At 34.6% G+C, this 25,190-nt stretch overlaps 1 protein-coding gene across 6 annotated transcripts in view; it reads left to right on the top strand.

Moving 5' to 3' along the window:
* PHTF2 (putative homeodomain transcription factor 2) overlaps nucleotides 1-25,190 on the top strand; it is a gene marked incomplete at both ends in the record, with an annotated part of 78,857 nt that overhangs the window by 22,934 nt on the left and 30,733 nt on the right. For 4 of the 6 annotated variants that reach the window (XM_084229590.1, XM_084229588.1, XM_084229589.1 and 1 more), the window contains 5 exons: nucleotides 6,823-6,879; nucleotides 12,230-12,299; nucleotides 12,862-13,020; nucleotides 19,899-20,064; nucleotides 20,957-21,121. In XM_084229590.1, coding sequence (XP_084085716.1) covers nucleotides 6,823-6,879; nucleotides 12,230-12,299; nucleotides 12,862-13,020; nucleotides 19,899-20,064; nucleotides 20,957-21,121 — 617 coding nt within the window. Of the gene's footprint in view, nucleotides 1-6,822; nucleotides 6,880-7,167; nucleotides 7,180-12,229; nucleotides 12,300-12,861; nucleotides 13,021-19,898; nucleotides 20,065-20,956; nucleotides 21,122-25,190 lie in introns of all 6 variants that reach the window. The other 2 variants (XM_084229587.1, XM_084229585.1) reach the window with 1 other exon arrangement.

Below are 25,190 nucleotides of genomic sequence, written 5' to 3'. Positions count from 1 at the left end.
GAGTTTGATCCCCAGCCCGGGAGGTGACCCTCACATGACGCAGCAGACCTCTCCTGTCTCACCTGTTTCCCGCAGCAGTGTGTTTCAGTCAGTCTCCTGTTCTGTTCCCAGGACACTCTGTCTCTGGTGAATCCTCGTACCCTCCACACCTCTGGCCTGTACCCCAGCTCTTGTATTCATAAATAAATAATTCTTTAAAAAAAAAAAAAAGCCCACCATGATAACATTTTTGGGATTATAGATATACTTTCTCTCATTAGATTACTAGTGTATAATGAGATCCACTATTTTTATTCAGTGTCTTCAGCTCTAGCCCTCAATCTCTTTTTTTCAAATCAAACTTGTAGATAGATGATTGTAGAAGTAAAAGCCATACAGTATCTGTATCTGGGCAAATGAGATTTAATTTGATAGGTCTGTTTTCGTTTCTAAACTGAACGGTTTTAAAAAGTCTATTAGATTTGTTATTGAGAATAGGACATATTTCTCCCTCCACACCCTTAATTTTGCTTTCTTCTTTGTACCTTCTGCCCAGACATTTCTAAGCTAACCTTAACTGGTTCTACCTTTTATTCATAGTAACATCGGTTATTTTCTCCCCATACCTTGTACATAAAAAGCTGTCTATGGCCAGTCCACATAGTGAGTATAAATAAACTGTCAAATTAATTTAAAATATAGTTCAGTTTTGTCAATTTAAAAATATGATAGTGAGGCCTAGAGAGAATAGGATTTGCCAAAAAAGGAAATAACTAATATTTATGTAGCACCAACCATAGTCATTTTACACTTTACTAATGTGAAGTATACTTGCTTTTCCCATTTTGCAGAGGTCATGTAACTTGTCCAAAACCATATTACTAGCTATGGTGGAGGCAGGATGACAATCCAATTCTTTCAGTCCAGGCTCTTCTGCTCCTGTCAGCAGACATTAAGCACCAATCTCAACAAAGGTAGTAGGGAAAACAAAGGATTAAAAACCAGCACTCCAGGGGCCTCCATGGTGGCACAAGGTCTTAAGCACGGCACTGTGAAGCAGTCCACAGCCTCTGCAGCACGAGTTCGATCCCCATCCCCAGCCAGCCAGAGAGAAACCCACATGGTGAAGCAGACCTCTCCTATCTCGCCCACTGCTCCCCTCAGCAGTGTATTTTCATCGATCTGCCCGTTCTGTTTCCCACTCTGTCTCTGGTGAATCCTCTCACCCCCCTGCATCTCTGGCCTGTACCCCAGCTCTTGTATGCATAGATAAATAAATCTTTAAAAACAAAAACAAAAAACCCCAACACTCCACATATTACTAAGGGTATTTTGTGATCAACAACTTTTATTTTTATGAAGAATCAAAGATAAAAAATTAATCAACATTAGTTTTATTGCTGTTGAATCATTTTTTTTTTCCAAACCCATTTATTCTGTTTTTTTGTTTTGTTTTGTTTTGTTTTTGTGGGACCCTCGCGTGCAGCCGGGGAACAAACCGGCGCTGCAGAGGCTGCGGGCAGCCTCGCAGCCCAGCGCTCAACCTCTGCGCCACCAGGGGAGGCCCTAAATCATTATTAAAATATGGGGCTAATCATAGGAATAAAAGCAACATGACATTTGCCCACTAGTTTCTTACAGTTGAGTTGTAATCAAAAGATAGTCACAGAAGAAATATATTTTCTATCAATTTAGAGATGGAAAGAGTCAGCAAGGCCACAGACATATCTTTGTTTTACTTTTTCTTTTATTATTCTTAAAGGAGAAATTATCCCAAGAGAGACTTTACCTTCTTCCCTTTAGAGTTTTTTTGTTAGGCTTTTAGCAGATTTACTAACAAAAGTAGACTTCATTTGTCCTGATGTTTATTGAGAGGGCCAAGTTAAGGGATTTGGGCTCTGTGTTATCTTTTTTGAATTAAATTTGGTGTTTGTGAGAATCAGTAACTTGTTTTTCAAAGTTTCTGAAATGAGTCTTAAAAATGTACACTAGACATGTTAAAAGTAAGAAAAATTAGAACTTTGACATAATATGGTATGTCTGCTCATTAAGAAAATTAAGTGCAAATCTGAACCTCTTTGCCTTGCTTGTATTTGTTTGTGAACTCTAAATCTTTTATGTAAGCACTTAATCTAATTAAACTTAGTAACTACCTTTTGGAAGCAAAACAGCTTCTCTTCAGCATCTTGATATCTGAGCTTCTGTGGTTCTAAATGTGATGACCTAAGAAGTAATCAGATATCTAACGAGTAACTTTTCAAATGTTTTTCAAAAATAATTCTTTTCTAGAACTCCTATGTGATACATGTTCCTCATTTCACCATCTAATTATCTGCTTTAGCGTTTGTACTTTTGATACCATCATATTCATAATAAGATATTTTTTGTGAGAAGTCAGCTGACTCTGGTAGTTACCTAGAAAAAGATAGTATTTTTTCTCTACTTTCCAGTTCTGACTCTTCCTTCATTCGTCACCCTTCCAGACTTAGCTTAGTCCTCCTTCCTCCTCTATCCTCCCCTTTTGTTTTTCTGTTGCATTTTGTTTCATTGTATAGAAAGATAAAAATTAGAACCCTGATAGGATGAGGAAGGTGATTTCCTGTAAAGATCCTACTATTCAGTGACAGAAACACACTTGCTTTCTTAGATGACTGGTTTAAATTACTTTTGAGTCCACGAGACCTTGGTTAGAATTCCAGTTTATAAAAGTAATGTATTACCTTTGAGAGGGGAAAAAAGGAATACAGTATCAGTGAATATAAAGCAGATAGTAAAAGTGCTATTCTCTTCCATACCTCCCAGATAATTTATCAGTTTTCACGTGTCCTTAATGTCTACTCTGTATATTTACATATGTATTAAATGTGCGTATTAGCTATATTAATGTAAATTAATGTGGACATTTTTCTTTTAAGACAGTCTTCCTAAATAAATACCTAAAGAATATTTAGTCAGTTTTATTATACTGATAATCTGTATCTCAGATTCTTCTCATTTTTTCCTTTTTTAATCTTATTTTTTTCTACTTATTAGACAAATATACTGAGCTTCCTATAATCTTTCTTATGGCATTTAAAACATAAAGTAGGTATTTTCTTATTTTTCCCAGAGAATACAAATTGAAATTGGCCTTGTTATTTAATTTTACATGGAAGAAATATGAAACAGTTATCAAGTGTTAGTAACCTAGTCGAGTCTGCCAAGTATTTGTGTGTGAGATGAAATAGAGGCTTTGGAAATTTTGTTGAATTTTTTGTTCTTTGATTTTATTAGCACCGCTCTGTAAAGTGTTCTTAATCCATTTAAGTCTTGAGATGATGATTCTTTTCTTTCACAGTCTAGAGTTTACTTATTTTTCATTTATCATGATGACTGACAGTAAGGTTCTATAAGATCTATGGTTATAAAAGACAGTAAGGTCTTTCATGGGAAAAACTAAATCTTGTCTTAAGTATTCTGATTTACTATCGTGCCAGATTTTAGTGTGGAATAAAGTGAGGCTTTAGGCCAGAAGGGGTCTTTAGAATTCATCCCTTGTTTCTTCCAGGATCTTGCCACCACCTTGAGTTTCTGATAAATCTGGTGTACTACAAACATATCCCAAGAAACAGTCAATTTTGAAAGACAAATTAGTACAAGTTCATATTTAAGAGTAATTTAGTAATGTCATATATATTATTAAGAAGAATCTTATATTTGAAGTCACCTACATTTGGGATAGTGGCACATTCACATTGTTCAAGAACGTAATCTGTTTGCTTAAAGGGTCCATTGTACTGTTTTCAAAACAAAAAAAGTCTGTTGGAAAGGAGAACTGTGGCTACCACCAAAGAGACATTTAATTGCTTATGTTCTACAATTACACTTACCTACTTAAAAACCAAATAAGAGCCCACAAGGTAAAAGATGAAGTTAGTCCTTCCTCTCACACAACAAATCTTTGGCTAAAATTCACTCCATTAAAATAAACCATCTTTATCCCTTTAAAAGAAATATCCCATCCTACTGTTTTACACTTGTATTTTATTATTTACAAGTATCTCGTTCTTCAGAAAGCTTTCTGCTTTTAGCTACTGGCTCAGTGAATTGTTTATAAAACTGTCTGCTCCATGTTTAAGCTCAGAGCTATTGAGTACTGTGCTGGGGTTAAATTGAATTTAATTATGACAAGGACTGATAAGGGTCTGATTTGGCTTATTGCATTTTTATATTATTTTTATTTTTCCTAATGTTAGGAATTGGGGTATGTATCTCTATGCCCATATTCTTGAGTCATTTTGAAATAGTTATTTTTAAAGATAAATTAGTGCATTCTTTTGTATATGGAAACGAAATGCTATCAAAATAAGCATTAAGACCTTGGTACCTACTCTTTTTTTTTTTTCCTCCTAAAACAATGCTTTTTTTTTTTTTTTTTTTTAAAGATTTATTTATTTATTTATACAAGCACTGGGTACAGTCAGAAGCACGGGAGGGTGAGAGAATTCACCAGAGCCAGAGCAGGGAGCAGAGCAGGCAGAAGGACTGAAGTACACTGCTGAGGGGAGCAGCGGGCGGCAGGAGAGGTCTGCGCGCCAAGTGGGACCCTCCTCTGGTGGCCGGGGAGCAGCCGGGGATCGAACCAGCGCTGCAGAGGCTGCAGGCAGCTTTGCAACCCAGCGCTCAACCGCTGCGCCACCGGGGAGGCCCTGGTACCTACTCTTTATTAGTTTTTGTTATTGCTTTGCTAAGAAGTATGCAGTGCACTAAAATTGCTATTCATTAAAAAAGTAAATTTCTATTCAGTTAAACTGGAACCATTTAAATTATCAAGTTGGAGCAGATTTACTCCCATTCCCATACTTAACCAGTCTTCTGATTAAAGAAAGTTGGTTAATTCATAATTTAAAAGGGAAGGATAAGGGGCAGCTAGCCATGTGGTCGTTTATCATTAGGACTAACCAATTGGTTATTGTTTACTTAAGGCTTTCTTAACTCTTATCAAGGCTGATTGAACAAGGCAGTTTTAATTAAATATAAGTGAGTTGTTCAGTCTATGAGATTTGGTGTAGGTATGAGATTTTAATTTGCAGGTCATTTAATATGGAGTGATTTTTTTTTTTTCTTCCCAAATAAAAAGGAGTCACAGAAAAGTGATGAAAAATAAAACAGGATTTAAAGGACTGGAGAAATTATTATAAATATGATAATATATGAGAGTGATAGAAATGAAGAACTCTTATGGAATCATTCTTTCTGTCTCCTATTTTTATTTATTTATTTATTTTTTATGGAGGCATGTTTTATTTATTTATTTGTTTATTTTGTTTGTTTATACATGCACTGGGTACAGTCAGAAGCGCGGGAGGGTGAGAGAATTCACCAGAGCCAGAGCAGGGAGCAGAGCAGGCAGAAGGACCGAAGTACACTGCTGAGGGGAGCAGCGGGCGGCAGGAGGGGTCTGCATGCCATGTGGGACCCTCCTCCGGTGGCCGGGAAGCAGCCGGGGATCGAACCGACACTGCAGAGGCCACGGGCAACTTCGCAACCCAGCGCTCAACCACTGCGCCACCAGGGAGGCCCTTTGTCTCCTATTTTTAAGCCATTCTTATAGTCTCAATTCTCATTTCTTGAAGTAAGATTTTAAAAATAAGGTATAGATAAAAGAGCTTTCAGGTAAAATGATACTGTCAGTTAGAAAATACTCTTTACTAAATTTCCTCATAATATCTCTGCCTATCTCTTGTTTTGATCTGCATCTGGCCTCTTTATTGAGTTATCAAAAATATTTTAAATTTCTTGGGATTATAATATTCACTTAATGCAAATAATGAAAATTCTCAGTCATAACTGTAGTCTGTTGACCATTTCAGTGCCCTGTGAGATATAGAAAATTTAGTAGAAACTGGAGATGACAGAAGTGAAAACAGCTTGGGAAAGAACAGTAAAATGGTTTATTCATCCTGCCCAGGTGGAGTTATATAGTTCAGAGAAATTTCAAGCATATAAATATAATAAGACATAAAAGCTACAAGGAATTCTAGTTCTTGATGTTTCCTTCGTAGTTCAGTTGCTTTTGCATGACTTTATTTTTCAGTTTAAACCTTAGCCCAAGTGGTAATAGTGGTTTATGTATTTGTAATTTTTTTAAAGACTTATTTATGCATACAAGAACTAGGATGCAGACCCAGAGGTGCGGGGGTGAGAAGATTCACCAGAGAGGGTGGAGAGCAGAACAGAGAGATCTACTGAAATACACTGCTGAGGGGGTCAGCGGGGCAAGACAGGAGAGGTCTGCTGCGCCGTGTGGGTTACTCCTGGCTGGCCATATGGGTTGCTCCATGGCTGCTGCAGTGGTTGGTGATAGCTTGATAATGCTGTCTTTAACCTCTGTGCCACCAGGGAGGCCCAATATATATTTGTAATTTTTAACTGTACTGAATCCTGTTGTTTTATTAGTAGTTCCAATAGACACTTATCCCTTGGGAGCTTTTTCTCAAATGTGCCAGAGCTTTAGCTGTTTACTTAGAAGGTTCCTTAGGAAGTGGTTTCAAACAGGGATTTAAAAAAAAAATCATTTGAGTACCTCATCTGTATTGTTGATTCTTTAACTCTGGGTCAAAACTGAGACTCAATTTCTAACAAATCTCCAGTTGATGCTAATATCACTAATCCAGAAATCATAGTTTGAGAATCACTGCAATACACTGATCACAATCTTGAATATTGACCGTAGTCTGAGATAGAACTGAATAATCTGTGCTGAATGTATAAACACTGAGTTATTATAATTCAAGCAGTGTTATTGAATGGGCATTAACAATGATCATTTAATGCAGCATTATCTTTTATTTATTTTCATAGATTGGAGCATATGATCAACAAATATGGGAAAAATCTGTTGAACAAAGAGAAATCAAGGTAACAAGTTTATTTTACGTTATAGATTCTAAAATGCAGGTCTATAAGTTGACTTGACCACATTTTAGTTAATCTTTCCATATACTTTTAAGGTATGAATTATGATTATTCTATGAAAACTTCAGTCATGTCTACCTCTGATGATTTTTTGCTTTTTTAACATCTTCTGTTCTATTTAAATTCAATTTCTAATGATTATTTTTTGTCAGCTCTTTTCCCCTTTTACTTGTCACCTTATACTTCTAGTTTGCTTTTCCTCCCCTTTGATGCTGTCATTGCTCTGTACAGTTTATTAAACTGGTAAGTATTTCAGGTTTTTACCCACCTGAGTGATCCTGTGCAAATGCTGCTCTGCTTAATTGAGATCGCTTTTTGGTGCTACTAACATAATGACTTGGACGCAAGTAAACTTGTTGAAAGTTAGTAAATTTTAATGAAAGTAAAGCATTTATTATTTTTGTAGTAGGTGATTTTTCCTTGAACATGTAATCACCTCTCTAAAATTTAATAAGACATTTTCATAGGCTACCTTGCTAGCATGAAACGGTTTTGTCATTGAATTTGTTTCTCAGCAATCACTCTTTTTTGGTAATAAGATTTATATTTTCATTTGCATAGGTAATACTAATCAGCGTGTTCCTGCACGAGCTAAATTTAATCTGGGACCAGAGAAGGTTACTTTAGTTGCTTGACATCTTCTGTTTTCTACAAAAATGTTTATATTAGACTGAAAATCAATGACTGTAGTTACTTAAAAATCTGTCAGTGTTGAGACAGTCATCTATAATAAAGAGCAAGATTCTTTGCCATTTCTCTCTTTTAATTTGTAAATTATTTACATGAATAATTTAGTTAACAAAGTTGTAATAAACTTACTATGTGCTAAATATAGGGTTAAATCATTGGAGAAAGAGTTAAATTATAATTTTGTAGAGGAGGTACACATGGATAAATTCAGAGAGGTGTGTTTGTCTTTAGAGAGTGCAGGGGAGGCATCCCTGGGCAAGTTCAGAAAAACTTCAGAGAGGAAGTGATTCATGAACTGAGTTTTAACAGATATTGGGGGAAATGAGGAAAACATTACAGACAGATGAAGAGAAGATGGGAATATACATAAAAGAGAAGAAACTTGACTGATTTAGGAATCCTCAAGGACCTTGTTGCTAAGAGATTAGATGGAAGAAGGAGATTAGGAATAAAAGTATAAAGAAAATAGAAGTCAGATCATGAAGAGGCTTGAATGTTTTACCCAAGGGTCTAGGCATAATCTGGAAAATAATGGGGAAGATGTTGCAGGATCAAAAAGCAGAAAAAGTTTTCTGATTAACTTATATTTTAACAACTTACATAAGCAGCCCTGCATATGATAGAAAATACTAGGAGGATTCTGTTTTAGAACTATCGAGGTAGTACTTGGGAGAGAGATTTTGAAGTCCTCGTTATATTAACAGGTGTATGTGTGTGTGTGTGTGTGTGTATTAGAAGTGTGTGTATTATATATTCTATACAACATATAAATATAGCTAGGAGTGAGTGGATTTATATTGAATGGTGAGACTAAGACTGAGAATGAACCTTGGAAACCATCAACATTTAACAGACAGGCAAGATAAGAGAGATATAAATGAAGGAGGAAAGAGAAGGAGATACATGAGACAATATAGAGTATGATAAAGAAATGGAATGGTTAAGCAAAATGCAGCAGACAGGTTTAATGAGATGCCTTAGAATCTTATATTTTCTTTGACAGTATTTAACTTGTTGGACAGGGGATATTAAATACTTTGAGAAGTTGTATTTCCAGTTGGCACATTTGAATGTTTTTGAAATTTGAAAGCCTCAAAACACATAAAGTTATTGAGAGCAATTCATCACAAAGTATTTCATTACTTATATGATTTCCTCACTTATAAAATAAATATTTTTATGCCTAAATAGAAGTTAGGGTAAGGAGGATTATATTAGTGTTACTTGGTACAGTAATGAACTTTGGGAAGCCTAAGACTATAACTTGTTTCTGAAATGCCTCCCTTAAAATAATATATTTAAAGGTAATACTTAGAAATTGAAGAATTAAAAACAGTATTGAAACCTATTCCTGCAATTTTGAATTAAATCAACTTGGTAAGCCTAAAAACACATTTCATTCTTGCTAATAGACATTTTAATAGAGGCACATTATTCATAGTGTAAAATAATTTTGCATTATTAAGGAAGGTAAATAGATATTTAATTAGTATATTGCTACTAATAATTTAGTTTAAGAAAAATACTGTACCCGTGGCTAAGAAAAATGGATTGAGTTCATCCTGTGTATTTGAGGCCCACTGTTGATATTGCTAAGGTACAAAATTTTTTTTAAGTTGCAATTATTTTTGTACTTTAGAAATTATAATTGAAAACTTTCATTTTCTGACACTGACTCGAATTTAAAAGTTTTAAATTTCTCTGTTTTAGTATCTACTAGAATTTTAAAGCTTCAATGAACTATGCCATTTGGAGTCATTTTAAAGGAAAGAGAGGGAACTAATTAGGATTTCCAGAAAGTAAAACTAATGGTTTGATGGAGTTTAAATATTAAAATAGCTCCATGTGTGAAAAGTGTAGATCATTGAACAGAAGTTCTTTCTAAAAGTAAATAGTTTTTAGCTTTTTCACTCAACATTATCTGAGTACTTAGGGGTTTAAGAAATTTAAAACTTCATGCCATGTAAGTCATTGCACTTTGGGAATGTACTATAAGAATTTAAATGTATAATCAGTAAAGAATATATATGGAATCTTTTTTTTTTCTTTTAAAGATTTATTTATGCATACGAGAACTGGGGTACAGGTCAGAGATGTGGGGAGTGAGAGGATTCACCAGAGCAAAACAGGCAGACTGATTGAAGTACACTGCTGAGGAGAGCAGCGGGCGAGTCAGGAGAGGCCTGCTGCGCCATGTGGGTAGCTCTCTGGTCCAGGATTGAAATCATGCTGCAGTGGCTGCGGAAAGCTTCATAGGTTGCGTCTTAACCCCTTGTGCCACCAGGGAGGCCCCAAGAATATATTTGGATTCTTGATGAAAATTATAGGCATGCAACAGTAAGATTAAGCCTCAGATTTTTTATAAAACAGTGCAGTAAGATTATTTTCAAATACATTATATAAGGCAAAATTATATAATTTGTATCAAATTAAATATTGTTCTGTTGACATTTTATTTAAATGAGTGTACTATTAGAATTGCCTTTCCACTTTGCAAATTGGAATGATAGTCTGTCAGCCACTCTATCATGATACTAAATGGGAAATGAAGTACAGCAACAGTCAATTGTCGTTCACAGTACTTCTATTAAGTCACCATGAACACTGAGTTAGTGAATACTGAGTCATTGCTGCCAGGGGAAATACAATGGTAAATTCCTGCGAGCCTCTGTCACAACAGTTTTATCAACTGATTAGTACATGACCTTGTTTTATGTGTGTTTCTTTTGAAAAACAGAATATATTTTAATATATGTTGTTGACTCATTAATATTGAATTCATGGCCAACACCATTACAGCTCATGCTCATATGGAACTTAAACACATTTTCTTAATAGTGTACATCATAGCGTTTTTGTACTTAAAAACACTGGAAGTACTTAAACACTGTGGTTGGAATCCATTTTAAATAACAAAATTACCAACAAAAAGCAGAAAAACAGTGCAAACACCATGGCACTAAATGAACTGAAAAGGATACTTGTTTACAGTATGAAAGCTGAAACAAGAGCATTACCTTGTTTGAACTCAGCTGGGGACATGCACATTGGGTGAACTCAAATTTTTGAACCGCTCTTGTTCTGTCCAAAATGACTGTAAATGTACCCAAAGTATTGATTTGAAGGTACAAATGAATTTTAGTGAGTAGGTGAATTTGTGGATATGGAATCTGAATATTAAGATTGACTGTATATCCAATGATCATGGGTTTATCTTTACACTTGACTTTTTATTTTTGTATCTCTGAGTGGTTTGCAACTTCAGATGGACAGAGTATTTGAAGGAGTTCAAAGGTTAATTGCATCTTGATTTCAGGGTGCATTTTTTAAAAAGATTTATTTATGCATACAAAAACTGGGGTGCAGGCCAGAGGTGCTGGGGAGGGAGGGAGAGTGATTCACTAGAGACAGAGTGGGGAGCAGAACAGGTGGATCTATGAAATATACTGCTGTGAGGAGCAGTGGGCAAGACAAGAGAGGTCTCTGCTGTACCATGTGAGTTAGCTCTTTGGTGGCAGATCTGGCAGCAGATGGAATTCCTGCCGCAGGAGCTGGCGATAGCTTGATAGTGTTGAGACTAACCCATGTGCAACCAGGAAGGCCCAATTTCAGGGTACATTTTTGTTTAAACATTTCAGTTAATTCTGAGCTCAAATGCCATTTTCCTCATTGTTTTAGATGCAAAACAGTAATCAAATGTTTACTTTAGGGTGTCACTAAAACTTGGATTAAGACCGAGGATTTGTGGCAGTTTCTTAGCCAATTGAATGAATAATAAATAGATCATCTAAACACTGCTTATCTACTCAGCTTTTTTGGCTCCCGAGGAGTTTAGTCTTGGTTCTTTCAGTTCTTAACATACTAGCCTTAAGTTTATAAAGTGTAATTTATTTTACATAGTTTTTTTCTCCCCATATTTTTATCTCCTCTCAGAATCTTAATCTTAGTATTCCATATTTCAAGTTGAAACTAATTCAATTCATGATTCCTACTTTATTCTCTTCTCCTGGCCATGGCATTGAAGCTCTAAGGTAATTAGGTGGCATTGTGGTCTGGTCAGTTGTTGGCATGTGAATATAGCGACAACCTTGAGGTGTGCATCATTCTCTCTGGGTCTCAACTGATACTGCCCATACATGCTGGCATCTGCTGAGAAGTCTACATCCCGGTCTGTCCTCAGCTCTGTAATTCACAGCTTTCTGCAGCAATGGTCCCAGCATTATACCTTCAGGGTCCTTGAGAATCACTGCTTCCCAAGCCTCCAAACTCAACATTCTACTTAGCATTCTGGGGCCAACACAGTCTATTGCACCATCGCAGTGTGTATATCTAAATTGATAGCAGTAGTCTTTGTTTTAGAATTCTACTTTTAACTGGGTGTGGCATGCTGCATATATTCCCAAACTTAACCTTTTGGAAAGTGATACAATTTAAATGTTAAAGTTGTTTCATCGTAACAAATAAACAATAGGTTACGTTTTTGTCTAGTATATTAAAACTTTTTTTAAAATTGAAACCTTCAGAAGTTGATTTTTTTCCCTGTTATTTTGGATTTTAAAATATATATGTATTGAATTCCAATATTACTTTTAATATATTACAGGGATTAAGGAATAAACCAAAGAAAACCGCACATGTGAAACCAGACCTCATAGATGTTGATCTTGTAAGAGGTGAGTCTTAAATAAATAAATGCCTAATATATTTTAGAAATTGACTTGAAACAGAATTCAAAATAGGTTTTAAATCTATGTTTATAATAAGAAATGCAATGTGAGCCTAACTGAAAGTAAGAATACATTTAAAAACAGAGCATGAAAACACTTACATACCATTGACTGGTCTTTACTTCCACTAAAAAAAAAAAAAAAATCATCCAAGAAATAATAAGTATGAAAGAAAAGCAGTTCATTTGCTTAGCAAACTGTAAGATGTGGTTGTAAAAATTATATTGGTAATTTTCAGTTCCTAACTGAAACTGACATTTAAACATTGTCTAATATGTATAAAATATGTGAGACATTCTGCTATTATTTCAATTAAAAAGTTTTTCAAAGTAACTGAGTTAATGTGATAGCATTAAAAAATGTTAAGACAATCTGCTACCCCAAAAGTGTGTATTTCTCACAGCATATTATAAAATGAAATTATACATGTTTTGTTTCTCTTCAGTTGAAATTTTTTGTCTAAGGAAATGAAAGAATCATAAGTGTACACGTATTTTACTTTTTTTAGGGTCTGCGTTTGCTAAGGCAAAACCTGAAAGTCCGTGGACTTCACTGACTAGAAAGGGAATTGTTCGAGTTGTATTTTTCCCATTTTTCTTCCGGTGGTGGTTACAAGTAACATCAAAAGTCATTTTTTTTTGGCTTCTTGTCCTTTATCTTCTTCAAGGTATAATTGTTAGAAATGCATTTTGCTTTTAATTTTCAAGATGTTATACTTTTAGGGTTACTAAGGTTTTTCTTTTTTAAAACATATCGAACATGAAAAACTGAGTATGAAGATAAATATTGTAATATTTCACTTAGATTTAACTGGTTTGGTATGAAAAATGTTTGTAAAAACAAAGTTTGTCAATGTAATGTTCTGAAAATTTGAATCTGTTAATGGTTAGGGAAAGCAGAAATTGAGAGGATTACAAAAAAAAACAAAAACAAAAATCTTTTCGAAATGCACTCTTCCCTTCCCCATAACACTCCATTCTTGCTTTTTTATAACCTATGTAAATTCATTTTCAGGCATAGTTTATTTTCTCTATACTCTAAACTACTGTGATCTAACATTGTCCTCATTCTGTGTTGAAATTTATGTATATGCCATACACTATCTATTCTTTTATTTATTTGTTTATTTTTTTAATTTATACAAGCACTTGGGTATAGTCAGGAGCGCGGGAGGGTGAAAGAATTCGCCAGAGCGGGGAGCAGAACAGGCAGACTGATGAGGGGAGCAGCAAGTACGGCAGGAGAGGTCTGTCCCACCATGTGGGACTCTTGCCGGCGGCTGGGAATCCATCTGGTGCTGCTGAGGCTGTGGGCAGCTTCACAGCCCAGTGCCCAACCACTGTGCCACCATGGAGGCCCCTCTATGCATTCTAAGTTGCTTTTCATAGATTCTTGTTTCAATTGTTATAACAACCCAGTCAGTATAGGTAGTATTACTATGATTTGCTCATAGATGTGGGAAGTGAAGGACATTAGAGTCCAAAGTCATTTAATCACAAAGTGTGATAGATCACCAGTTCAGATCTAAGCGGAATGACTGCAAAGCCACATGCTTAACTACTACACAGTAGCACAAGACTGTGCTACACAGTCTTCCTCCATGGTAACATTCTAGTGCCCTGTGTAGTAGCAGAATACAGCACAACATATTGGTCGTACTCTTTCAGTTTTTAATGTCTTTTTTAAAAAAATTGTAATCTTAAAATGATAATTTAAATTTTCTTATCACTACTCTAAAAGAGTATCTTTTTTAATGAAATATAATAGGAACTGTAAATTTTTATTTAGTTTCTTTTAAGTCTTATAAAACGGCATGAGTTTTGAAGATTTTGTGTATTTTTCTGATTAAAGAAATGATACATATTCATTGCAGAAAATTTGGAAATTAAAATTCTACCCATATTCTTGCCTTTCAGTGTGCTTATGACATTTCTCATATGGTTGAGATTATTCTATATAAACAATTGTATATTTTACTGCCTTATGTCATAACAAGTATCAAAATCTATAAATACAGTTTTTAATTCCTGAAAAAATCCTAAATTAATATTGGTCACAAACTTTTTGCTATGATGATTACTGCAGAAATAAACATATTTACTTGTGAAATTTCTCTCATATTTTAAATTATTTTCATATTTCACATTCATAATTTCTAGAATGCCTAAAATTTAGTATAATAACTTTGCCATGGTTATTTTGTATACAATTTACAATTGCTTTCAAGATAATGATCTCTGTTGTTAAGTAATGCCATTACATGATAGTTCTTCTAAGTGTATTTTTATCAACTATTTTTTAGATATACTCATTGTAATTTTTGATGAGTTATTTTCTTGTTTGCTCCCAAAATGACTTAAGAGAATATATATATATATATATATATATATGAATATACCTGAATATAGCTAGTTATCTTCTAATGCTTTCTAGTTTATAAAAGAGGAAGTTTAAAGTGCTAGAAATTACAGCTGTTTATTAGAGTTATAATCAGTATCCCTGATTGTAATCACTGTGTGTTGTCTTTTTAGGATTGTTGATATATAGCATTGGAAGGCAAATAAGCTTCCAAATGTAGCTAGTCATTTACTGACAGTGTATGATTATATTATGTCTGAAATTCACTTACTAGTTTGCCTAAGTCAAATAGGCAACATAGGTTAGATTAGGCTTGAAAAAGATATATTTCAGGTTAAAACCAAAGTTTAGAATTGTGAAAGTTACAAAAACTAATATTTTCCTAATAAAGTTTGTAGAAGTAATCTGTCATTAACAAAGTTAAGATATCACCCTAGTGATCTTAGCAGTCTGTTAGTGCCTTTAGAAACCCCTGTGTCTCTCCTGGTACCTAAAAATAGGTACAGTGGTCTGAGTTATGTTCTCATTCTTTTTCCTACCCTCATTTCCTAAAAGGTAGAAAGAATATGTACAGATTTGTTTTGATATAACTACATATAACTGCTTCCTTTGTTTACATGCTTTGTAAATATCTCAACTTTGTATCTTCAGCTTCATCCCCACTTCTTGCTTATATCATCCATCTCTCACCCCCATTTTTCCCCCCTCTGGCTTGACTTTATTTTTTTTCCTTTTTTAATTTTTTACATCATTGTTCATTTTTAGACAATATTTGCTTCCCCCCACCCCCTCAGGTGTAGTCCCCATAGAATCTCCTTCCCCAAGGCACCTGTGCACCATCACCACAGTCCCCTGTGCTCCTTCCTCCCTCCCTCTGATCCCTCTCCCTCCTCCTCCGCTACAGTATGTTTCTGATATATAATTGTCCGTTTTTGCATTGTTGTGTTTTGTACTGTTATTATTTTTTCACACTGACGTCTTGTTGGGTTCCCCTATATTCCTGCTGTAATTGGGTTTCTCTATATTCCCCTGTATTCCTGCTGTAATATCAATTCCATCTGATATTTTTCTTTTTCCTTCTGGCTTATTTCACTGAGCATAATGCCTTCTAGTTCCATCCACGTTGCGGCGAATGGCATGAGTTTATCTTTTTTGTGCACGTTGATGGTATAGTGGTGAGCATAGCTGCCTTCCTCTCCCACATTATTGCCAGGAGCCCTATGTCTTCTGCCTTCTGTCCATTTACCTCTGAAGTTACAACTCCAACCACCACTTAAGGTCTAAATCTTTTTCTAGTTATTGTTCTTCAAAACATGATTCAATTTTTCAGTCAATAACTGAATCCTTCCCTGACATTAATCAGGCTAAACTTGCTCTATGTTGTTTCTTAAATTTCCTTGCCCCCCCCCTTTTTTAATGTTTATGCATTTGGGCATGCAAATCCATTTGCCTTAAAGTAGCCAAGCGTTCAAGGGTCTTTCCCCCTTTTTTTTCCTACTTAACTCCTGCTTGTTCCTTCAGAGTTAAATTATGTATCAAATATCTTTGAGAATCCTTTTATAAGCCCCCAATTTATTTACATGTCTTTTATGTGTACATTATCTACTTATAAATATTGTATTAGTCTGCTCAATCTCTTATAGCAAAAATAACAAAATACCACAAACTGGGTGGCATAAAAAACAAAAATTAATTTTCTCACATTTCTGAGGCTGGAAGTCCAAATTCAAGGTACCCTCAGAGTTGGTGTCTGGTGAGACGTTTCTCCCTGACTTGTTGACTGCCTCTCTCACTGTGTTCTCTCATGGCCTGTCTTCTGTGTGCTTTAGGAGAGATCTGTGGTGTCTCTCCCTTCTTATAAGGATGCCAGTACTGTTGGATTAAGACTCCACTTAACTTTTCATATAACCTTTATTACTCTACAGGCCCTATCTGTAAATATTGTCAACAAATGAATCTAGAGTTAGGAGGTACAATTTTTTTTAAAATATTTATGCATACAAGAACTGGGGTACAAGCCAGAGGAGTGGGGGTGGTGAGAAGATTCACCAGAGACAGAGTGGGGAGCAAAACAGGCGGATTGACTGAAATACACTGCTGAGGGGAGCAGCGGGCAAGTCAAGAGAGGTCTGGCTGCACCATGTGGGTAGCTCCCTGGTCCAGGATCGAACTCATGCTGCAGTGGCTGCGGATGGCTTCATAGGTTGTGTCTTAACCACTTATGCCACCAGAGAGCCCCTGTATTGTTTCTTTATATAGCTCCCTTTTCTTCTAAACTGATGCAGAGCAGAGAGCAGAGACTGTATCTTATTTGTCGTCTTACTCCCAATGCCTAATATCTATGACTAGTCTTTTTAAGATTTATAAACCTAAAAATTGACCTTCAGAGATTATGTATTCCTGATGATTGTACCTAGAGTTCCGCATAGCCAGTATACAAAGTCCTGCTTAATACTGCTTGTACTTGATAAAGGACATTTGTCTTTGGTGATCTCTGCAGAAATCTCTAGAAATACTGTCTAACAGAAATTTCCAGCAGTCTGCCTAGTCATTGGACTTCATTAAGTGATCAAAAAGCATAACTTAGCTTTAAACAAGAGAAGTGAGTATTTTCTCCTAACATTTCTTAACCCTTTAGTTGGGGAATTAAAGGAAGGAGGTGATGATACTAGGACCATAGATACCAGATAACCATAGGAACTGAGGTTATGGAAAGGACATGGCCAATTTGAGAGATACAGCCAGTAAGAATAAGGAAGAAGAGATGAATGAGTGGTTTCCCACCCATTTTCTAATACATTTTTTGGGGGGAGAAGTGGGCAGAATAGAACAGCTTTGTGATAACATAGAAAATACAGGGCTCTCAGCCCTAGTATTCAGAGAACTTTGGTCATAGGACTGAATTTTATAGATAAAATAATCAGCAAAAGATTGTATAAGGTCTTAAGTGCTTTAAGATGTTCTTTGTTCTTGAAACTGAACTTTTTAAGTGCATTTGCTTCCTGTGCCTTTTTAAAAAAATAATAGCAAATTGAATAACTAGTAAAATAGCTAACAATGATGATGATAATAATAGCTAATAAAAACTACTACTTCTCAGTGTTAACTATAAATTTACTATGTATAAGGAACCTTTCAAAGCATTTTACATATATTACTTCACTTGAAACCTATAGTACCCTATATATTGTTTTATTATACAGATGTATAAAACAGGGAACTTGAGAAAGGTCACATTAGAATTCATATGAAAAAAGCAAAAACCTTACTATTCAAAATTCCAGACTGTCATAAAGCAACTGAAGAATTTGAGTTAAATTCCAGAGGAAATTCATAAAGGTGATTGGCAGTTTTAAAAATCTATCTGCCTTTTTTTTTTTTAAGGATTTATTTATTTATACAAGCACTGGGTACAGTCAGAAGTGTGGGAGGGTGAGAGAATTCACCAGATCCAGAGTGGGGAGCAGAGTAGGCAGAAGGACCAAAGCACACTGCTGAGGGGAGCAGAGGGCGGCAGGAGAGGTCTTCGCGCCATGTGGGACCCTCCTCTGGTGGCCGGGGAGCAGCCGGGGATTGAACCGGCGCTGCAGAGGCTGCGGGCAGCTTCGTAACCCAGCGCTCAACCGCTGCGCCACTGGGGAGGCCCTGCTTTTTCTTTTTTAAAGTTTATTATTCAAAATAGAAAACTGAGATTTCTTTTTATGGTACTTCTTAAACATACTAGGAGATTAAGTGGTGTTTCAAGCTTAAATCTTGGTGTATTAGACTAGACTTCTTTCCCTTATAAGTGGCAGAAATCAAATGCAAACTAAGTTATGTAAAAATTGTTTTTACTGCTTATGACAAAAGTTTTCAAAAAATACTGGGGAGCTCGATAGACTGGTACGATAACTAGGTGACCATTTGTCCAGTTTGCCTGGGACTGTCCAACAGTTCAGTTTCACCAGTGTTAACCTGATGCTGTTATTAATAGTCTCCTTTTGTTCTCAAGAGTCCTGGTTTAGATGACAAAATACATGACCACCCTAAATACCTATAGGCACATCTCTTTGGTTAAATAATTTTCAACATTTTGGTCTTTTAATGTGTTTTGTTCAAGTGTATTTATATATTATGTATATAATATATATGTATTTTTATATATACTTTATATATTATATATGATGGTTCGTTATCCCTGAATATATCAGTACGCATCTCTTCAAAATATATATTTTGTGTAACCACATTATAATTATCACACCTAGTGAAATGAACAAAAATCTAATATTCATATTCTCCAATATTTCCAAAATCATTAAGTACTCCTACACTCTGGCTTCAAGCTTTGCTGGATTGTGAAGCTCAGATAATATCTTCACTTTTTATGCTTTCCTTATCCTCACGCAGGCTCTTTCTGAGTGGTAGCTAAAGTGGCCCATGGCAATTTCATATTTTCATAGTCCTTAGTGTTTGTGACCTAGGAGTAAAGCCTTCATCAAGAACCTTTGTTAATCTCTGGAAAAGATTCTGATTAGCCCTCTTTAGGTTAATGCTTATCTTTTATTAATTCCTGTGCTTATAGTTAAGACTGTGTCTAGCCTAGATCACATGTTCATCCCTGAGGTGAGAGAAGTAAGATCATTTGAGACAGATAAATGTGGCAAACTCTCAAAAGGAGAGTTTATCTAGAAAATCTAAGGGATACTGAGCAGACAAAAATAAAATTTCTTCTTATAACTAAATACACTGGTGGGTGCTGAGTGGTTTCCACTAAACAAATTTGTTATTAATTTGAAGTGGATAAACTTCTATTTTAAAGAAACTCTTTATAGTCTTATTACACACATAGACTTCCTTGTTTGTAAAACAAAAAAATAAGGATACTTGAGGCCAGTGTGTTTTTTTTTTTTTGGTCAGTGATCTTACTAGAAATGCAATAGATTCATATGCATCTAATTTTCATAGCGGTGTGTTATAAAGTCTGTGCTTTAGGAACTGTTGGGTGTTATCTTGTTTTAAAAGTGTATTAAACTCAGTAGTATGGTTAGCCACAATAAACAATAAAATAGATGGAAAGAACTTGTCTGGAGTAACATTTTAAACTTAATTTAGAAAAATAATAAGCAACGTTAGAACAATTTTTGAAGTTATGAAGACACAAATATCAGATCTATAATTAAATGTATTTTCTTTCCATTTTTGTAGTTGCCGCAATAGTATTATTCTGTTCCGCTTCTAGCCCACATAGCATACCTCTGACTGAAGTGATCGGGCCAATATGGCTGATGCTGCTCTTGGGAACTGTGCACTGCCAGATTGTTTCAACAAGAACACCCAAACCTCCTCTAAGCACAGGGGGTAAAAGAAGAAGGTACTGTCTGTTTGAAAGTGATCTTGTAGATTTCTGTATTTTGAACCAAGATTGTTAATTACTTGAGTAAAATATCATAAAGTTGCTCTTTCAAATAAAGCTAAAAATGGCTTCAGAATTAGCTATTAAATGATTTAGTTTCTAAATTTGCTTCAAGGCCATTTTGAGATTATATGCCTATTGTAAAGCTTATTTCTAGACACCTAATACCAGTTGTGAATTTTTGTTAGCTGGAGTTACTGATAATTTCCACTATTTTCAAAATAGTGGAAATATTTTATTTGTTAAAGGCTTTGGCAAAAATAAGAGCTAAGAAAAAGTGTCAGCTAAATTCACCTATTAAATACTGTTTTTGAAGCTGTTTAATATTGCCTCTTGATTAAGTAAACATAGGAAGTCTCACTGGCCATTCAGCCCACAGACTGTTTGAAGGGTCTTTTGGAGCAGTTCCTCTTTTGAATATCATTGCTAAGATATCTTTGAAGTCTTGAGATTTAAGAACTTTTCATTTTGAAAGGAACCTACATTACATAATTTGTTTATTGGTTAGAATGTTTTTCTCTCTGACCTAAATTTTCTTATTTCTTCATCTGCAGGTAAGTGGCATTCAGATAGGGAAGAAATGCTTTTGTAAATATCTGCCCAGTGTGATCCTTACAAACTAATGTCCATTGACGTGACAGTATAAGCAAGGAACAATACCTTAACATTTATAGAAATTGGTCTTGAGTGTGTACCTTAATATTTGGATTAATTTGAATTCAGTAAATATGAATTTTATCATGAATTAAAGTTTCTATGTTTATATTTCCTGAAATTTTTAACATACTACTGAGAAATTGTTTGTAAAAATTTTAAAGCTACTTTCTTTTCTTAATCTTTTCTGATGAAGGAAATTAAGAAAAGCAGCCCATTTGGAAGTACATAGAGAAGGAGATGGTTCTAGTACCACAGATAACACACAGGAGGGAGCAGTTCAGAGCCATGGTACAAGCACTTCTTACAGTGTTGGCGCCGTCTTCAGAGACCTCTGGCATGCTGCTTTCTTTTTATCAGGGTTTGTATTTATTCAAGATTTTATATGGCATAGAGATGCACTATTTACTGGCACTTCAGTCTCAGGTAATGAATATTAATGACTTTAAATATGACAAACCTGACAGGTTTTGTTTTGGTCTTATGCTATGGATAATTGAAAGATAGAGACCATAAAGATTACTTTGAAATATGTGTAAGTATGTATCTGTCACAATGAGTATATACCATCAAACTATATTTATAGTTAGAATTTTTTAATTTCGTTTTTTTTTCTTTTTTAGCTTGTATTTACATTTATTTATTGATTAATAATAGGGTTAAACACTTGTGATTTCTCAAGTGCTAATTTACTTCTGCCTATTTTTGTCTGCACTATAGGTTAAATTGTAAGTTGTATGGCTTCTTTTTTTTTTTAAATATTTATTTATGCATACAAGAACTGGGGTACAGGCCAGAAGTGTGGAGGCCGTGAGAGGATTCACCAGAGACAGAGTGGGGAACAGAACAGGCAGATTGATTGAAATATACTGCTGAGGGAGCAGCGGGCAAGTCAGGAGAGGTCTGCTGGGCCATGTGGTTAGCTCCCTGGCTGGGCATCAAACTCGTGCTGCAGTGGCTGCAGATAGATTCTTAGGTTGTGTCTTTACCCCTTGCACCACCAGGGATGCCCTGTATGACTTCCTTAATCTCTGCTTCAGTTATCTAAAGTTATCTGAAATAAAGCAAATAGGCATTATTATAGACCAAAATGTAGATGTAGTTTTGCTTTGTACATTGGGTTTTTTTGTATATCATTTGTATCATCCATAAAGATTTTCAACATAGAGAAATATAATTTTAGGAAACTTTAAAAAGAAATTAAACCTAACTCAATCTTGTATAATTATTATGAGTAGTTAATTCAAAACACTTAAGGGTTTTGGGGTTATTGCTACTTTATATATACACACGAAAGTAGTGTAAATTTACACTCAATTTGTAAAAGGCTATGATTAAAATACTGAGTATGCTGATAAAACTCAGACTTAAATTAGTAAGTCAACAAAAGGGGATACTGCAAAATAACTATTTTTAGTCACTTCTGTTAATTCTCCTACTAATATCATTATTTCATTGATTTGTGATTGTGCTCTTCAGGCAAAGTCTATCATGCAATATACAATTAAGCAATTATATATCTGAGAATATTTTCATTGGTTATAATTTAGAGGAGCAATTTTCCCAAATGTTAATAATTTTTAGTAACATGACATTGATTAAGTTGATTCCTTCACTACTTCAACCACCTATTCTTCCTCTGCAGAAGATAAATGTTTTGTGCTGTTCTGTTTTTCACTTGGTTTGCATTCTGTCTTGTATCTCTCTCTTTGTTATTCTTTGTGTTTTTCTTTTAATAACTCTCCTTCCTAATAGTAGAATAGGATGGTTTTATCACTGCAAAGTCAGTTTTCTAAACATTTGTATATTTCTAAACATTTCTAACATTTGTATAAACAGCAGAGTGGATAATGTGCTTTGAGAGGGGTAATCATTTAATTGTTTTGAGTGTTCGAAATTTATGATGTATTCATAAATTAGCAAGTTGATGTCTTTGGAATTCTGTATTTCTAGTCAAATGAAATTTGTATTTCAGTTTTCTTCCTTTTGGGTGTAATAGGACTTTAACTACCAATTATAATACAGTGGCTAAATCCCTGTGGATTTATTGCCTTTAATCATGATACTGTACCTTTAAATGTTTTGAAAGATACACTATTTTCAGCTTTCTCATTTTGGGACTGTTTGCCAGCATATGAATATGACTGTCTTGAATATTAGGTACAAGGAGATCTTAAGAAAAATGGTAATTTTAGAACTTCTAAATTGAGATCTGAAATCTTGATGATGTCTAGTTCTTTCAGGCTTTGATAAGTCATAAAGGTTTTGAACTGAAAATTATATTCTGGTGGTGATAAATTTAAAAGCTCAAATTTTCCACTAAGGTATCTGAATTAACATAACTGATGGGAAAATAAGTGCATAATCACATGAGTAAGCTTTGCCTATAGTGTCTTGGTGGTTACTGGATATTAGGATGACAATTGCTGTTTTTATATACTGTATAAGTTGGAAAGGCCCTATTTATGATCTCTAAGTGTATTTCATTCTCCAGATAAAACTATTCTTTTAAAAACAAAGTATTTCTTATTTTAAAAGTTAGAAATTATTATAAAGGAATGCTATGAACTTGAGAAAATAAAGCAAAAAAAAAAACTATGAAGAAGTATATATCAGCCATATTTCCTAAGTACTTAGTATCTTAATTTCTGTGAATTATTGTCTTAAATTAGCATAATTATAGTTCCTTCTCAATATTGAGTAGGCAAATTAGGTATCTTTTCAGTATAATGTTTATTTCAGAATTTGAGTTTTCTTTCATGTCCCTTAGGATTCATTTGACAATCAGAATATCACTGAAAAACAGTCATTAGGATTAATTTACTTTTCTGAGAAAAGTAACATATAAATTTGTCTTGGTGAATTAGTGATTGGAATCAGAATAAAATTTTATCACATGTTAACTAATATGCCTATCTGAGCTACCTTAAAATTTTCTATTTAGCCCTTGTATTTATTGTTTTTAAGGTGAAAATTAAATATTTAATAAATTGAGTTTCTTCAAATAGTGAAGTATACTGTATAATATAAATTCAAGTGGTATGCAGTCCTACCAGATTTTTGGTACAAGGACTGAAATTTGGTTTTTAGTGACTGAATTTAAATGATTTCATCATTTAAGCTATAAACTTCATCAAACTCTTGTGTTTTCCACAGGCAGGGGTGAAGATAATTTTAATGCTAGTATATCCCCAATTAAAAAATATATTTTAAAGCTACAGCTGTATAACTCATTAAACTTGCTAGAGTTACTGTATTATAGAATTATACTGGTCTTAGAAAAATTATAGATACCATAAATAAACCTAATTTATTCCACACCTCTCAAACTTCTGCAATGTAGAGGACACCAAGAGAAACATAGGGGCCTAAAAGTTTTTGAAGGTCTTGGTAGTAAGTAATCAAGATGTATGTATAGCTCCAGTTAGCAATGATTGAAATAAGTAGATTCTTTTGTGATTTTGTTAATCTGAGATTTCAGGCATTCTGTATCTCTGTCTTCCCTCACCCTCAGTTTTCTAATTTTATAGAAATGAGAGCAGGACTAGAAATTTACATTATTTTCTAGAAGAATTATCTGCTACTGTTAACTTTCACCCTAGCAACTCTCTGTAATGTCCTTAAATAATGAAAGGATGATCCTCAGTTGGATCTATTTATATACCTCTGAATATTTTTGAGTACAACAGCAAAACATCCATCCTTTTTCCCCCATGGCACTGCTGAGTACCATGTGTATTTTTTATTTTTTGATAGGTTTTTAATATCGAATCATGCTAGTTTCATGTTTGAAATAGATATGGGATGTTATAAGCCAGTGAGTTCTTTAATAGTTGTAACTTTTTAAGCCTTTAATGTGAAAAATATATCCAGTTTTATAATTTATTCATGGTATAGACTGTATATTTATTCGCTTTTTCCCAGAAAACACCAAAATCATCATTTATCTGACGAAGAAATACTACATAATGTCTATAGGCTATTTCCTCCCAAGAATAGCTTTGATATTGGGCCTTCCTTGAATGTCAAGTATAATATACTTTAAAGAAAATTCTATACAAGTCATAACATAAAAAGATTAAAGTGGTGGGCCTCCCTGGTGGCCCAGTGGTTGAGCTCTGGGTTGCGAAGCTGCCCACAGCCTCTGCAGGGCCGGTTCAATCCCCGGCAGCCAGGCAAGGGTCCCACATGGCGCGCAGACCTCTCCTGCCACCTGCTGCTCCCCTCAGCAGTGTACTTCGTTAGTCTGCCTGCTCTGCTCTCCTCTCTGGCTCTGGTGAATTCTCTCACCCTCCCACGCTTCTCACTGTACCCAGTGCTTGTATAAATAAATGAATAAATCTTTAAAAAAAAAAGATTAAAGTGGTAGGCTAGTGATAAAAGTGTAAACCTTGTCCAAAGCAATGAAATTGCACATTATTTCTTAGGAA

The sequence above is a fragment of the Talpa europaea genome (assembly GCF_964194135.1).
Source record: "Talpa europaea genome assembly, chromosome: 3".
Lineage (NCBI taxonomy): Eukaryota > Metazoa > Chordata > Mammalia > Eulipotyphla > Talpidae > Talpa > Talpa europaea.
Note: the sequence above shows the minus strand (reverse complement) of the source record. Positions and strands in the feature narration are given on the sequence as shown.